The sequence below is a fragment of the Oncorhynchus mykiss genome, chromosome 30 (assembly GCF_013265735.2).
Source record: "Oncorhynchus mykiss isolate Arlee chromosome 30, USDA_OmykA_1.1, whole genome shotgun sequence".
NCBI classification, from domain to species: Eukaryota; Metazoa; Chordata; class Actinopteri; order Salmoniformes; family Salmonidae; genus Oncorhynchus; species Oncorhynchus mykiss.
The window spans coordinates 13,734,703-13,751,398 of record NC_050570.1 but is presented as its reverse complement, the minus strand read 5'-3'; the positions used below and the strand labels follow the sequence as shown (position 1 = coordinate 13,751,398).

General features: G+C 43.0%; 1 protein-coding gene across 1 annotated transcript in view; it reads left to right on the top strand.

The window, feature by feature from the left end:
- The first annotated feature begins 14,739 nt into the window (after positions 1–14,739).
- LOC110521370 (RNA-binding Raly-like protein) overlaps positions 14,740–16,696 on the top strand; it is a 64,012-nt gene continuing 62,055 nt past the window's right edge. The window contains exon 1 of the mRNA XM_021598874.2: positions 14,740–14,918. Within this exon, the coding sequence (XP_021454549.1) occupies positions 14,882–14,918 (37 nt within the window). The 5' untranslated portion in view covers positions 14,740–14,881. The remainder of the gene's footprint in view (positions 14,919–16,696) is intronic.

Here is a 16,696-nt window from a genome sequence, read left to right as displayed (position 1 = left end):
TTTCTGTCTGTCAAAAGCTTTCATCAAGTCAAAATGAAATGATAACTTTAACAATGACTATAACATGATTTAAGATTATGATAAAATGTTTTGTAATATGTGTTTAAATTTACGGAGGTCCTTTGCTTTCATCTCTGATTATGCCATGTACTTGAGATGTAACAGAATAACGTATTTCCCTGGTTTAGGTTTTTGTTCTGTACAGATGAAGTTGGACAATTTGTTAATAAAGACTGCAGGTTTTTATACGGTTGTCCACTGTGAATAGAGTGACCAGTACCAGCATAATGTCTATGGAGAGAGGTGTTGGGACACTGGGAGGATGGAGGTTGTAGCGCCAGGCAGAGCCTCAAAACCCACATGGGACAGCTTTTTGATCATCTACACTTACTCACCTACCCCCTCAGTTTAGGGTCCAAGCCAGGAGGGTCTCATGTTCATTCCAGCCCTCTGCACAAAGTTCATCTAGTCTAGGGACACAAGTAGCCAGTATTGACACATGGACATAAATTTGCAGGTTCTTGTTGATTTTAGTACATTCTGAAGCATACCCAGTGATCACAACTTCAGTCAACTTTTTCTCTCCAGCTCCACAATCTGCATGACATCCTACTCTGTGTGCCTTGCTGTACATACTCACGTTGCCATACCTCTAAATTCACTTCGTTGCCACACCTTTTTAGAGTAGCCTTTTTGGCGACGATGCCAGGCTGTGCTAGGCACTGCTATCCACGGTAGTTTAACTTACATTCAGGATGAGTACTCATGCCAGAGGTCCTCTCGGGCCACGAGTAGTGAATTACCTATCTGTTTGTAGGGAACACACTGCCTTGCAGTGTGCTGTTTGCATGGGGTTCAACCTTTCATGTGCTCAACCGGACCCAGTAAGTCTTATTTTTATTTATTATTTTAGCAGATGCTCTTATCCAGACTGACTTACAGGGGCAATTAGGGCAAAGTGCTTTGCTCAAGGGCACATTGACTATTTTTCTTCTCCCACCTAGTCTGCTCTGGGATTTGAACCAGCAACCTTACTGGCCCTACACTAACCACTAGTTCAGCGTTTCCCCAGCTCGGTCCTTGGGATGATAATGAGAGCAGCCTAAAGGTGATAATGAGAGGAGCCTAAAGCCTAATATACAATTTAAAAATATTTACATTATGATCCCTGTATTGACAGACCAGGGAGAAAAAACAACAGTATGGCTAGTTCGACTTCCTGTGTAACACAGCATAGCCATCTACACAGAGGCCTCCCCCTCGCCATTACCCACAATGCTCTCGCAGTAGTTCAAATCTCTCCACCACACCAGACAGTGCTCTCTCCTCCTCTTCTCTCCCACTGTCCCCCTCATTCTCCCTTCTCGCTCTTCTTCACTCTAGAATCGCTCATCTCCACCTCTGCCTCCAGAGTAGAGGGCACTGCTCACCGGAGCAGAGTATCTGTCTGCCTGCCCGAGCGTAGCGACCGCGACTCCCCAGCAGGCCGAAGCACAGCGTGTCGCCTGCAGGCACCCGTGGGGCGGACATGTTGGAGACCACATGCAGGAAGTGGAAGGAGACACAGTTGGGAGCCTGGGAGTAGGCCTTGTCCCCCACCACTCACGGGTAGGGTGAGGAGGGTTCTTCTTGTTTCACCCGGGAAATATAACTTAACAAAAAATTAAATCCAAACTCACATCCTTAAACCCCTGTAAATGTTGTTTTTTTATTGTGGTATTGTGTATGTCTTAATTTCAGTTATTTATATGCTCAATAAAAAATGAATTGTTCAGAGCAAGGGCAAATTTAGGTGAATGAGGTTGTGAGCCAAATGATGGGTGGATCTGCACAGTGGTGACACTGACATTTCAAAAATATATATTTTTCTCTCTCCACAGAAACAGCTAAATTGTTAGTTTGTTTCAAAATGATTGAGAGTGTAGGGAATCTCTTTCTGCATTGAATCAAACTTTTTATAGTCCGTACCCCTTCAAACATTCAACCTCCAGCTGCGTACCCCCTCTAGCACCAGGGTCAGCACATTCTCAAATGTTGTTTTTTGCCATCATTGTAAGCCTGCCACACACACACACTATACAATACATTATTAAACATAAGAATGTGTGTGAGTTTTTGTCACAACCCGGCTCGTGGGAAGTGACAGAGCTCTTATATGACCAATGCACAAATAATAATAATCAATATTTTTGCTCTTTATTTAACCATTTTACATATAAAACTGTACCCCAGTTTGGGATTATCTGTCCTAATGCAACCGCGATATGGTTTGGTTACAACGGAAAGTGTTTTGACACCAGTGGTGTTTTTGTTACACCAGTTACTTACATAAGAGAGGTATTCATACGCCTTGCATGTATTATGTGAGGACCCTCCATGTGCACACAATGGGAGTCCCTGTATGTTTTCACACACTCCTGGTCTTGGGTGCGGTTGTGGTGTTTCCTCTCACACTCATCAATATCTACCCAGAGGCGGAGGGGGAAGACAAGAAACACAAGTAACCAAGACTGGTCCCCAATGAGCCTAAGTCACATCTCCCAAAGCGTCAGTTTAACTGGAAAAGCTTTATCATATAATACAGAGTCACCATTAGTTTCCATTGCGATTACAAAGTAGCACTGTTCCATCAAAAATCCATGGACGCAAGTAGTGCTAAATATCAGAGGTGGTATCAAATATAATCCCCCTGTAACAAACTGTGGCTCAGACCAGGGTACTATAGTAGCTCTTATTGGTGGATCAAATCAAATCGATTTTGTCATGCGCCGAATACAACAGGTGTAGACCGTACAGTGAAATGCTTACTTACAAGCCCTAACCAAAAATGCAGTAAAAAATGTAAGAAAAATTAATAATAATAATTAATGAGCAGCGCTCTGGTACCGCTTGCCATGTGGTAGCAGAGAGAACGGTCTATGACTTGGGTGGCTGGAGTCTTTGACAATTTTTAGGGCCTTCCTGTGACATCGCCTGGTATAGAGGCCCTGGATGGCAGGAAGGTTAGCCCCAGGGATGTACTGGGCCGTATGCACTATCCTCTGTAGTGCCTTGCGGTCGGAGGCCGAGCAGTTGTCATACCAGGCAGTGATGCAACTAGTCAGGAGGCTCTCCTGGTGCAGTTGTAGAACCTTTTGAGGATCTGAGGACCCATGACAAATCTTTTCACTCTTTTTTACCGGAAACTTTCTTTGAATATGCAGCATTACTAATTATTGTTTATGGATCTCTCATGATAAATAATTACTTTTGAGGACTATGTAGAACAATTTCGATTACATTTAGTTATATTTAACTAGTTAAGTTAACTAAAGTAGGATGGTTGGTCGGGGTGGATGGGTGGGCAACTGTACGCTGAGTGCACAAAATATTAAGATCAAATCAGATTATTTGTCACGTGGGCTGAATACAACAGGTTTCACCTTACAGTGAAATGCTTACTTACAGGCTCTAACCAATAGTGCAAAAAAAGTATTAGGTGAACACCTGCTCTTTCCATGACATAGACTGACCAGGTGAAAGTTATGATCTGTTATTGATGTCACCTGTTTAACCCACTTCAATCAGTGTAGGTTTTGCCTTTGAAAGGGGTATGGTAGTCGGTGCAAGGCACACTGGTGGTTTGTGTCAGGAACTGCAACACTGCTGGGTTTTTCACGCTCAACAGTTTCCCGTGTGTATCAAGAATGGTCCTCCACCCAAAGGACATCCAGACAACTTGACAAAACTGTGGGAAGCATTGGAGTCAACATGGGGTAGCATCCCTGTAGAACATTTTCGACACCTTGTAGAGTCCATTCCCCGAAGAATTGAGGCTGTTCTGAGGGCAAAATGGGGTGGAACTCAATATTAGGAAGGTTTTCCTAATCAAATCAAATGTTAATGGTCGCATACACATATTTCACATATGTTACTGCGGGTGTAGTGAAATGCTTGTTTTGTACACTAGCAACCCAAAGGTTGCGTGTTTGAATCTCATCACGGACAACTTTAGCTAATTGTCCGTGAGCTAATTAGCAACTCTGCAACTACTTGCTACTTTGCAACTACTTACCATGTTAGCTAACCCTTCCCCTAACCTTAACCCTTACCTTATAACCATAACCTTTACCCCAACCTTAACCCTTAACCCCTAACCCGGTTAACGTTAGCCACCTATCACTGAGTCCAGGTTGCAGTAAATTCGTAAGATATCATACCTTTTGAAAATTCATAACATATTGTACAAATTGTAATTCGTAACATATTGTACAAATTGTAATTCGTAACACATCATACGAAATGGATGATGGACATCCACAAGTTAATATATACCATACCATGTAACATTAATTAATTGGCATGTCCCAGATTTATTTTTACTATCTTACGCCCACCACTGAGTCCTGGTTGCAGCCTCGAGAGCAGATGCCACATTTCTCCATGCTTAACAGACGACCAGTTTAAAGTCAAAATGAGGACCTGAATGTACCACATACTGAGTAGTCTCTCTCTTTCATGCTTAAAGTCTCCCCCCTGTTTATAGGTGCAGCTTGCTAGATGTCCACAAGGTGACTCCTTTTGTTTGGATTCCTCCAGACTAGAGACTAGACTACACCCATATCCACTACACCCGTGGCTCTGAATTCTCCTGTCTTAGCTCTGCTTTTGGAAGATTTGAAGTAGTCACGAAAAACTTGTCTGGGCATTTTGTAATTAGAGGACCATGTCATAATATGATTTAGAGACTGCTTACATTATTGTGAATAGTTGCTATGTATGATATTTTGATTTTACAATGAGGCACAACAGCTCTAGCCAAGTACCTCAACTCCTCCGGAGTTGTTTGCAGACTAGAGTTTTTAAAATTATCCTCAGACTCCTTCAAGTCACTATGGACAGAGGACCTATGTTTGTCCTCTGCATGCCTTTTTTTGTTTGCTGAAAACCATACTTTTTAAATAAAACGTTAATCAAATACAACCACTGACTGTTTCCTTGTTGAGATTCAATTGGCACATGCACATTCACACTGAGTTGCCATTAGAGCAACAGCAACGAGGAAACCGTCGATGGTTGTATTTGATTAACGTTTTATTAAAAGTATGTATTTCAGCAAACAGAGACAGGTATGCAGAGGACAAACATAGGTACACTGGTTTAGCAACTCGAAGAAGGTTGGAGGTTCATTTCAAACACTAGTCTGTGATGTGGAGAAGGAATCTGTGTAGTGTAGTCTACAGGGATGGCGTGTGTGTGCACGTGCGCTGCTCCTCTCCAGAGCATAGAGAACCTGTAAACTTGCATAAAATGGGGGATTTAAAAAGGACATGATTGGAAACAGCCTAACAGGAACAATGACATTGGGATTAACTTTCAGGCTAACTCAAGCAATATTTTTCTTGGTTGCTGCATTGTATGGCAAACTAGAATTGGAGGAAGGGATTACAGTTACAATCCTCTTCTAAAAAACGCTGTATCTTAATTACTTTCACTTCAGGGTAGAGGAGGAAGCCACTACCAATTACACACACAATACCTTTATCAGGCCTTCTCTCTGTCTCTCTCACACACACACACACACACACACACACACACACACACACACACACACACACACACACACACACACACACACACACACACACACACACACACACACACACACACACACACACACACACACACACACACACACACACACACACACACACACACACACACACACACACACACACACACACACACACACACACACACACACAAAAGAAAGACTGAGATAATATGGAGATTGCATGATACAGCTGGTCAGGTGTATAAACTAACGATTCCCTCCAAAGGAGAGGACCATAGAGCTGAGTTAGCCCTCTCTCTCCATCCCAGTGAACTATCATAACCCATAGTGTTAGCTAGCTGGCTCCCTGGCCTACTACCTCTGACAAGCCATTAATGGTGAGCAGATCAGCTCTGTTTGAAGGCTGTATTAATTAGGGAAGAGGATGACAGAACACTCCTGGATTTCACTGATCCTCAACAGTGCTTGCAGCCACAAACCGGTTTCTTCCGGTTCTCTTCATTCAAGACGCATGATGAGGATGTGTGTTCTCTATTATATTGTGTGGTAATTTCGGGGGTGTTACTATAACTGAAGTAGCTTTGTGGTGTTGTGTCATTTCTCACAGGTGCTGATTGGCTGAAGACTGTCTCTCCTTCTGCAACTGTATCAATGATTGTACAAAGAGTTTGTAGACAATGTTCTGTCTAATTTTGGGGGGCACTGAGCAAATTTGAGGTATTGTGATCAGAAACTTTGAGGAACTTCCGGTTTGCGTTTACAGTGAATACTAAGGCTGTACCCTTACAGTTTTAAACAGTAGCCAAAAGGCTATTGCGGCTCTTTTAAGCATAATGTAGGTCTACCAACAATACCAATGGAGCAAATCCCATAACATTTTCACATGGAAATAGCTTTTGATTTCTATGATATAGCCTTCAGTAGCCTATATGTGGTGTTCAATGCAGGCCTACATTATTTGCGTATTGAAGCCTGTCTCAAAATACAACATTTCCCCTTTAATTAAAATAAGCTTTTTAACTGACTGGCTTTTCAAAGACAGGTTGAAATGTAGCCTACGGGTTTTGTGCTCTTCTAGGAAGCATTATTTCCCCATTGCTGACCTATACGTATCTATAACTGGGCAAATAACTTGCTAAATAGCACATAATATCAACAAATGTGCAAACGCGCTGGTCTGCTACCCTCGCCAATAGAATTCTACTCCGTTTCGCTCTGGTTCTACGTATAACAAAATCACAGACTAAATCTTGAAAAGTTAGATTTGTTTTGATTTGTTGCATTGAAAAGGGTATGATATAATGTTGATTCGATCACAAAAAACGTTGATCTATATAGTACAAACTAAAGGGGCGAACTATGAAATGTAATCTATTGGGTCTCTGCATGGCATTTCTTCAGCACGGCAGTCCTTGAGGAAATGCGCAGCACCCAAAAAAGTGAGAACAAGGTGATCTCCACTATGTTTTCCAGTTTGCATCCATTGGAACTTTCAACCTCATTTTAAACCAGAGATGCTATGTTTTTCAGTTGATAGCAGCATATCCTCAGTGGAATGCATTGTATGTGCACTGGTAGTGATAAGGACTGGCTGACAGGGGTAAACGTCACAGATAAATAAATAAACTCAAGAGACCACAATCCACTCAATATCATCATATCTTAATTAGATAGGACGAGTTTAATTAAAATGTCATCATTAAATTGATTTTCTAATTAAAATGGAGTTAGCTGATGGTCGATATCATTGGCTCGACAGTGTGCAGTCATTGATCTTAGTGTGTGTGCGTCTAAAGTGTAGTTGTGTATTTCTTAACTTTGAGATGTATGTGCAGTACAAGTCAAACGTTTGGACAAACCTACCCATTCCAGGTTTTTTCTTTCTTTCTATTTTCTACCTTGTAGAATAATAGTGAGACGACATAGTTATTTCAGAGTTTTGAGGTCTTCAATTTTATTCTACAATGTAGAAAATAGTAAAAATAAAGAACAATCCTTGGATGAGTAGGTCTGTCCAAACTTTTGACTGGTACTGTATGTATGTAACTGAACAGTTTTTAAATGTATATAGGCATGGTACTGAGGGCATGTACATACAGTTGAAGTCGGAAATTTACATACACCTTAGCCAAATACATTTAAACTCAGTTTTCACAATTCCTGACATTTAATCCAAGTAAAATATTCCCTGTCTTAGGTCAGTTAGGATCACCACTTTATTTTATGAATGTAAAATGTCAGAGTAAAAGTGGAGAGAATTATTTATTTCAGCTTTTATTTATTTCATCACATTCCCAATGGGTCAGAAGTTTACATACACTCAATTAGTATTTGGTAGCATTGCCTTTAAATTGTTTAACTTGTGTCAAACGTTTTGTGTAGCCTTCCACAAGCTTCCCACAATAAGTTGTGTGAATTTTGGCCCATTCCTCCTGACAGAGCTGGTGTAACTGAGTAAGGTTTGTAGGCCTCCTTGCTCGCACACGCTTTTCAGTTCTGCCCCCAAATGTTCTATGAGATTGAGGTCAGGGCTTTGTGATGGCCACTCCAATACCTTGACTTTGTTGTCCTTAAGCCATTTTGCCACAACTTTGGAAGTATGCTTGGGGTCATTGTCCATTTGGAAGACTCATTTGCGACCAAGCTTTAACTTTAACTGATGTCTTGAGATGTTGCTTCAATATATCCACATAATTTTCCTTTCTCATGACGCCATCTACTTTGTGAAGTGCACCAGTCCCTCCTGCAGCAAAGCACCCCCACACATGATTCTGCCACCCCCATGCTTCACGGTTGGGATGGTGTTCTTTGGCTTGCAAGCCTTCCCCTTTTTCCTCCAAACATAACAATGGTCATTATGGCCAAACAGTTCAATTTTTGTTCCATCAGACCAGAGGACATTTCTCAAAAAAAGTACGATCTTTGTCCCCATGTGCAGTTGCAAACCGTAGTCTGGCTTTTTTATGGCGGTTTTGAAGCAGTGGTTTCTTCCTTGCTTAATCGCCTTTCAGGTTATCTCGATATAGGACTTGTTTTACTGTGGATATAGATACTTTTGTACCTGTTTCCTCCAGCATCTTCACAAGGTCCTTTGCTGTTGTTCTGGGATTGATTTGCACTTTTCTCACCAAAGTACGTTCATCTCTAGGAGACAGAACGCGTCTCCTTCCTGAGCGGTATGGCGGCTGCGTGGTCACATGTTGTTTATATTTGCATACTATTGTTTGTACAGATGAACGTGGTACCTTCATGCATTTGGAAGTTGCTCCCAAGGATGAACTAGACTTGTGGAGGTCTACAATGTTTTTCTGAGGTCTTGGCTGATTTCTTTTGATTTTCCCATGATGTCAAGCAAAGAGGCACTGAATTTGAAGGTAGGCCTTGAAATACATCCACAGGTACACCTCCAATTGACTCAAATTATGTCTATTAGCCTATCAGAAGCTTCTAAAGCCATGACATAATTTTGGGGAATTTTCCAGGCTTTTTAAAGGCACAGTCAACTTAGTGTATGTAAACTTTAATCTCTGTATTTTTGTCTGAAGGAACGGTGTGTGAGACAGTGGCGAGGGGAGGGAGGGTGGGAGTGTCTCTGACTGAGCTTTGATGTCGCTCATGCGATTCCCTCTGTTGTTCCGCTGCATGAAAGATGAAACGACTGCATGGTGTTTTCGGAGTGAGTATTGCTGACACGGCTAAGTGAGATGGACATAAAGAGGGGGGGCAGTCACGTTATAGAGAGAGATGAAGAAAGAGATGGGAGCGAGAGACAGAGAGTGAAAAATAAGGATGACCATTCTGGGGCAAACCTCTGTGAGTGAAGAGATGAGACTGTTCTTACACAGAGAGAATCTCCCGTCCGTCTGTCCTGCATTCGTCTTTCACAGGTTGATGATGAGGCACTTTTCTAGAACCAGTCTAGCTAGCAACTGCTGTTGAATTCTCTAGATGACTGTCAGTGATGAACCTGAAGAATGCTTTATCAAGAGATGGAGACTGCAATCAAGATTATGACCAGTTGGCCCCAGTCACTTAATTCTTATACTGCACAGTAGCATACAAGTCTTCTTCTGCATAGTAGCATACATGTCTTCTCTTGTTTTGTATTGCAGCACATTGAATCCAGTGAGTGAGTTGGTGCTTGAAATCTAGTTTCAGACATAAGCGACATATGCGGTCACTTAGGGCAGTGTTTCCCAAACTTAGTGCTGTCCCCCCTGTATGTTTTTTTGTCCTAGCATTGCACAGCTGACTCAAATAACCAACTCATCATCAAGCTTGGATTATTTGAATCAGCTGTGTAGTGTTATGGCAACAAAAACAAAACGTGCAGGACCGAGTTTGGGAAACCCTGGCTTGTTGTTTTGTTCCCCCTGTCCAGACGCTGTTCTTGTTTTGTCATGTCTGTTTATCATTTAAATCTTCACTTCCTGTACTTGCTTCTAGTCTCCCAGCGTCTGTCCTCACACAATTAGCCATGTCAGCTATCTAAACTTTCATTCAACTTTCATGGCTCAATACCGACCTGTCACGCAGGGCACGTGCCCAGGGGCCATGACCTCCAGGGGGCCCCTATAGATTTTGTTAGTCACACTCACTGAGATATTAACATGGCATAAGTCATGGCAAAATGTGTAGAATTGCAAGGAATTAACTTAAAATATATTTTTATCTCCACCCCATGGCATTTAAAAAAAAGCATTACATGTGTAATACAATTGCAACGCAAAGCTCTCCGCCCCATGACAAAAATTGTAGAACTGCAGAAAACTTTGTTTAAAACTGCAACATCTGTTCTTTTTTCTTTTTCTTTTTTTACTCAGTTGGGGACTCAACTTACTATTGCGATTTAGAGACAAGGAGCAAGCATGTACCCAGGGGCCCTGACCTCCAGGGGACCCACATTAATTTTGTTAGTCATTCTCACTCAGATATTATTAACATGGCATAAGTAAAACTGTAAAAAATATATATATCTCCACCCCATGCTAACTGTCTGAATCACCGTGTCCCCAGTCAGCCCAACCACTCACTGGACCCATATGTTCACTTGGCTATGCATGCCTCTCTCTAAAATCAATATGCCTCGTCCATTACTGTTCTGGTTAGTGATTACTGTCTTATTTCACTGTAGAGCCTCTAGCCCCGCTCAATATGCCTTAACCAACCATGTTGTCCCACCTCCTACATATGCGATGACATCACCTGGTTTAAACGTCTCTAGAGACTATATCTCTCTCATCATTACTCAATGCCTAGGTTTACCTCCAATGTACTCACATCCTACCTTACCTTTGTCTGTACACTATGCCTTGAATCTATGCTATCGTGCCCAGAAACCTGCTCCTTTTACTCTCTGTTCTGAACGTGCTAGACGGCCAGCTTGTATAGCATTTAGCCGTACCCTTACCTTAACCTACTTCTCCTCTGTTCCTCTGGTGATGTAGAGGTTAATCCAGGTCCTGCAGTCCCTAGCTCCACTCCCACTCCCCAGTTGCTCTCATTTGTTGACTTCTGTAACCGTAAAAGCCTTGGTTTCATGCTTGTTAACATTAGAAGCCTACTCCCTAAGTTTGTTTTACTCACTGCTTTAGCACACTCTGCCAACCCGGATGTCTTAGCCGTGTCTGAATCCAGGCTTAGGAAAACCACCAAAAACTCTGAAATCTCCATCGCTAACTATAACACTTTCCGCCAAGATAGAACTGCCAAAGGGGGCGGTGTTGCAATCTACTGCAAAGATAGCCTGCAGAGTTCTGTATTACTATCAAAGTCTGTACCCAAACAATTAGAGCTTCTACTTCTAAAAATCCACCTTTCCAGAAACAAGTCTCTCACTGTTACCGCTTGCTACAGACCACCCGCTGCCCCCAGCTGTGCCCTCGATATCATATGTGAATTGATTGACCGCCATCTATCTTCTGAGCTGGTGCTACTAGGTGACCTAAACTGGGACATGCTTAACACCCCGGCCATCCTACAATCCAAGCTTGATGCCCTCAATCTCACACAAATTATCAATGAACCTACCAGGTACAACTCCAAATCCGTAAACACGGGCACCCTCATAGATGTCATCCTAACTAACTCGCCCTCCAAATACACCTCTGCTGTTTTCAACCAAGATCTCAGCGATCACTGCCTCATTGCCTGCATCCGTAATTGGTCTGTGATCAAACGACCATCCCTCATCACTGTCAAACGCTCCCTAAAACACTTCTGCGAGCAGGCCTTTCTAATCGACCTGGCCCGGGTATCCTGGAATGACATTGACCTCATCCCGTCAGTAGATGATGCCTGGCTATTCTTTAAAAGTGCCTTCCTCACCATCTTAAATAAGCATGCCCCATTCAAAAAATGTAGAACTAGGAATAGATATAGTCCTTGGTTCACTCCAGACCTGTCTGCCCTTGACAAGCACAAAAACATCCTGTGCGTTCTGCATTAGCATCGAATAGCCCCCGTGATATGCAACTTTTCAGGGAAGTTAACAACAAATATACACAGGCAGTTAGGAAAGCTAAGGCTAGCTTTTTCAAACAGAAATTTGCATCCTGTAGTACAAACTCAAAAAAGTTCTGGGACACTTTTAAGTCCATGGAGAATATGAGCACCTCCTCCCACTGCTCTGAGGCTAGGAAACACTGTCACCACCGATAAATCCACTATAATTGAGAATTTCAATAAGCATTTCTCTACCTCTGGCCCTGCTTTCGACCTGGCTACCCCTACCCCGGTAAACTGTCCGGCACCCTCCACAGCAACCAGCCCAAGCCCCCACCATTTCTCCTTCACCCAAATCCAGATAGCTGATGTTCTGAAAGAGCAGCAAAATCTGGACCCCTACAAATCAGCAGGGCTAGACAATCTGGACCCTCTCTTTCTAAAATGATCTGCCAAAATTGTTGCAACCCCTATTACTAGCCTGTTCAACCTCTCTTTCGTATCGTCTGAGATTCCCAAAGATTGAAAAGCTGCCGCTGCCATCCCCCTCTTCAAAGGGGGTGACGCTCTAGTCCCAAACTGCTACAAACTTATATCTATCCTACCCTGTCTTTCTTAGGTCTTCGAAAGCCAAGTTAACAAACAGATTACCAACCATTTCGAATCCCACCGTACCTTCTCCGCTATGCAATCTGGATTCAGAGCTGGTCATGGGTGCACCTCAGCCACGCTCAAGGTCCTAAACGACATCATAACTGCCATCGATAAGAGACATTACTGTGCAGCCGTATTCATCGACCTGGCCAAGGCTGTCGACTCTGTCAATCACCACATTCTTATTGGCAGACTCGACAGCCTTGGTTTCTCAAATGATTGCCTCGCCTGGTTCACCAACTACTTCTCTGATAGAGTTCAGTGTGTCAAATCGGAGGGCCTGTTGTCCGGACCTCTGGCAGTCTCTATGGTGCCACAGGGTTCAATCCTCGGGCCGACTCTCTTCTCTGTATACATCAATGATGTTCCTCTTTCTGCTGGTGAAAATCTGATACACCTCTACGCAGACGACACGATTCTGTATACTTCTGTCCCCTCTTTGGACACTGTGTTAACTAACTCCAGACAAGCTTCAATGCCATACAACTCTCCTTCCGTGGTCTCCAACTGCTCTTAAATGCAAGTAAAACTAAATGCATGCTATTCAACCGATCACTGCCCACACCTGCCCGCCCGTCCAGCATCACTACTCTGGACGGCTCTGACTTAGAATACGTGGACAACTACAAATACCTAGGTGTCTGGTTAGACTGTAAACTCTCCTTCCAGACTCACATTAAGCATCTCCAATCCAAAATGAAATCTAGAATTGGCTTCCTATATTGCAACAAAGCATCCTTCACTCATGCTGCCAAACATACCCTCGTAAAACTGACCATCCTACCGATCCTCGACTTCGGTGATGTCATCTATAAAATAGCCTCTAACACTCTACTCAACAAACTGGATGAGGTCTCTCACAGTGCCATCCGTTTTGTCACCAACGCCCATACACTACCCACCATTGCGACCTGTACGCTCTCGTTGGTTGGCCCTCGCTTCATACTCGTCGCCAAACCCACTGGCTACAGGTTATCTACAAGTCTCTGCTAGGTAAAGCCCCGCCTTCTCAGCTCACTGGTCACCATAGCAGCACCCACTCGTAGCACACGCTCCAGCAGATATACCTCACTGGTCACCCCCAAAGCCAATTCCTCCGTTGGCCCCCTCTCCTTCCAGTTCTCTGCTGCCATTGACTGGAAAGAACTGCAAAAATCTCTGAAGCTGGAGACTCATATCTCCCTCACTAGCTTTAAGCACCAGCTGTCAGAGCAGCTCACAGATCACTGCACCTGTACATAGCCCAACTGTAAATACCCCATCCAATCTACCTACCTCATCCCCATACTGTATTTATTTATTTATCTTGCTCCTTTGCATCCCAGTATCTCTACTTGCACATTCATCTTCTGCACATCTACTATTCCAGTGTTTAATTGCTATTTTGTAATTACTTCGCCACCGTGGCCTATTTATTGCCTTAACTCCCTTATCTTACCTCATTTGCACACACTGTATATAGACTTGTTGTTTTCTTTTGTTCTACTGTATTATTGACTATGTTTTGTTTATTCCATGTGTAACTGTGTTGAATGTGTCGAATTGCTATGCTTTATCTTGGCCAGGTCACAGTTGTAAATGAGAACTTGTTCTCAACTAGCCTACCTGGTTAAATAAAGGTGAAATAAATAAAAAATAAATGACAAAATTGGTAGAATTGTAGGAAATTAGTTGTAAAACTAATGTGCAGATTTAAACTAAAATATTTTTCCTGTGAGGTGGCCCTGACTCTAGTACTTCTCTTTGTGTCTGACTCTGATCCACAACATTAGTTTTTTCCACAGCCTCCATCTGTGCTGCCTGTCTTTTCTCAAGGATCTGTCCTCTCTCCTCTCCCTCGGCACAGCCTGCATTTCTCCATTTCCTTTGCTACTACAATAAACAGTGATAATTCCTGAGTGCTCTGTGTGGCTGTGACATACAGTACAAGCAACCACACAGCTATAGCATTCTCTCCAGTCCACACAGCACCCCCCTGCCTGTTACAGAGTGGGTCAGCCCACCACCCCACTGTGGAGCTTGACATGGTACATCCCGCTGGTACTGTTCTTAGAGCATGGTCATTGATTCCATAGTGAACAGTCACCTCTTCTCTTTGTCAGGGTTGAAGGGAGGCACTGGGAAGGAGAGATTAAAAGAGGAGAGCCTCCACTGATTCTGCTCGTTTCAAGGCATTCCTCTGCGCTCTCTCCCACTGCCCCCCTCTCTCTCACTGCCCCCCCCCCCGGTATGACCCTGTTCAAGAGTGAATATCACAGCCTAAGACGTGAGTATAGGGCAGTCTGCCTCTCTCTCTCTGTGTGTAGTTGTGTCTGTGTGTTTCTGTGTTAGTAAGAAAGCACATTGATGATGCATCAGCGCATATCTAATTGGTGTTAGATACTGTATGTTTATTGTGCCTGAACTTTAGGTGAGAAGTCTTATCCTTTGATGAGCTCTACTAACACATATTCCATGCACAGATACCTGACAACATCTGATCAAGGATGCTTGACTATCTGTGCAATAAAAGGGGTGCCTCGTAGTACACTGACTGAAGCATGTCTAGAATGTAGTTTGTGTGTGTGGGTGAGAGGTTGGTGAGCTGAGGTTATTGAAGAGGCTATGTAGATAAGTATCTGCCAAGAATCAATCAGATTCTGCAGCTTGGGCCAAAGTAAAGGAAGCATCTGTCACTCACACACTGAGAAGGACAGGTGTGTGTGTGTGTGTGTGTGTGTGTGTGTGTGTGTGTGTGTGTGTGTGTGTGTGTGTGTGTGTGTGTGTGTGTGTGTGTGTGTGTGTGTGTGTGTGTGTGTGTGTGTGTGTGTGTGTGTGTGTGTGTGTGTGTGTGTGTGTGTGTGTGTGTGTGTGTGTGAGAGAGTGAGACCCTTGTGTGACCCTTGTGTAGTGGATGTAAACTCGCCTGCAGCATGTTAGAAGTTGTGCAGAATGTTGCTGCTCAGGGCATCCCAGCTCAGGGCAAAACATAATTTCCTTACAAAGGATCTGTGACCCCCATCCACAGTTGGGCTCTGTCCGGTTAAAGGGAGGAGGTTAAAGGGGGGTGAATGTAGTTTTGTGTGTTGTTGTGCAAAAGGTTGCTAGTTCGATCTCCGCTTTTGGCAGAACAGAATGCACTCTGTTATACTTGCAAAATGCAATTGATTTCCACATGATCATTTTGCTTATTGCTTATCTTTAGGGGGTTTAGTAGCCTGTATGTATGAGGATTCAGCCTACTAATATAGTTTAATCATATTATAATAAACAGACACGCTTCTATTTACCACTCATATATAACCTGCTGTTATTTTACTCTAACCACAATACTGCACTACCAAGCAAAAAGGCAGTAACTACATTACATTAAATGCATGCTCAATCATGTGGAGAAGTATCCTGCCTCTATTGTATTATGTTTTGGAGAACATGGGGGTCATGTTAGCAGTAACTGCATAAAGTTACTGTGAAACCAAGGTAAATCAAATCTGTTTTTCTCAGTTCCATGCTCTGTGGAACTGCCTTTTTGCTTGGTAGGGCAGAATACATAAATGTCTTTGTATAATTAATAATCACAGTGCATAATATACACTGAGTGTACAAAACATTAGGAACACCTGCTCTTCCATGACAGACTGACCAGGTGAATCCAAGTGAAAGCTATGATCCCTTATGGATGTCACCTGTTCAATCCACTTCAATCAGTTTAGTTGAAGAATTAGGCCAATACTGCACGTTTTTGTCCAAAAGGCAGGCTCAATGTCTCCATATAATTAATAACCACAGTGCATTATATATCTCATCTCCCTCTCTCCTCCTTCTGTGCTATATGTTTCCCAACAATACAAGGGAATAATAAATAAACAACGCTAATCATTCAGTCAATGATGCGTAATTACCCATTACCAAGCTGTGAGCATTCCCGTGACCCGACAGCGATATTGATCTCCGGGGTTGGGCGATTAAAAGTGCCATGGCAGCAGCTAACAGATGGCAGGCGATGGTGCTCATAAACCCTGCACTAAAACAGTAATGCACCACAAACAGAAGAGTGCCTTTCTG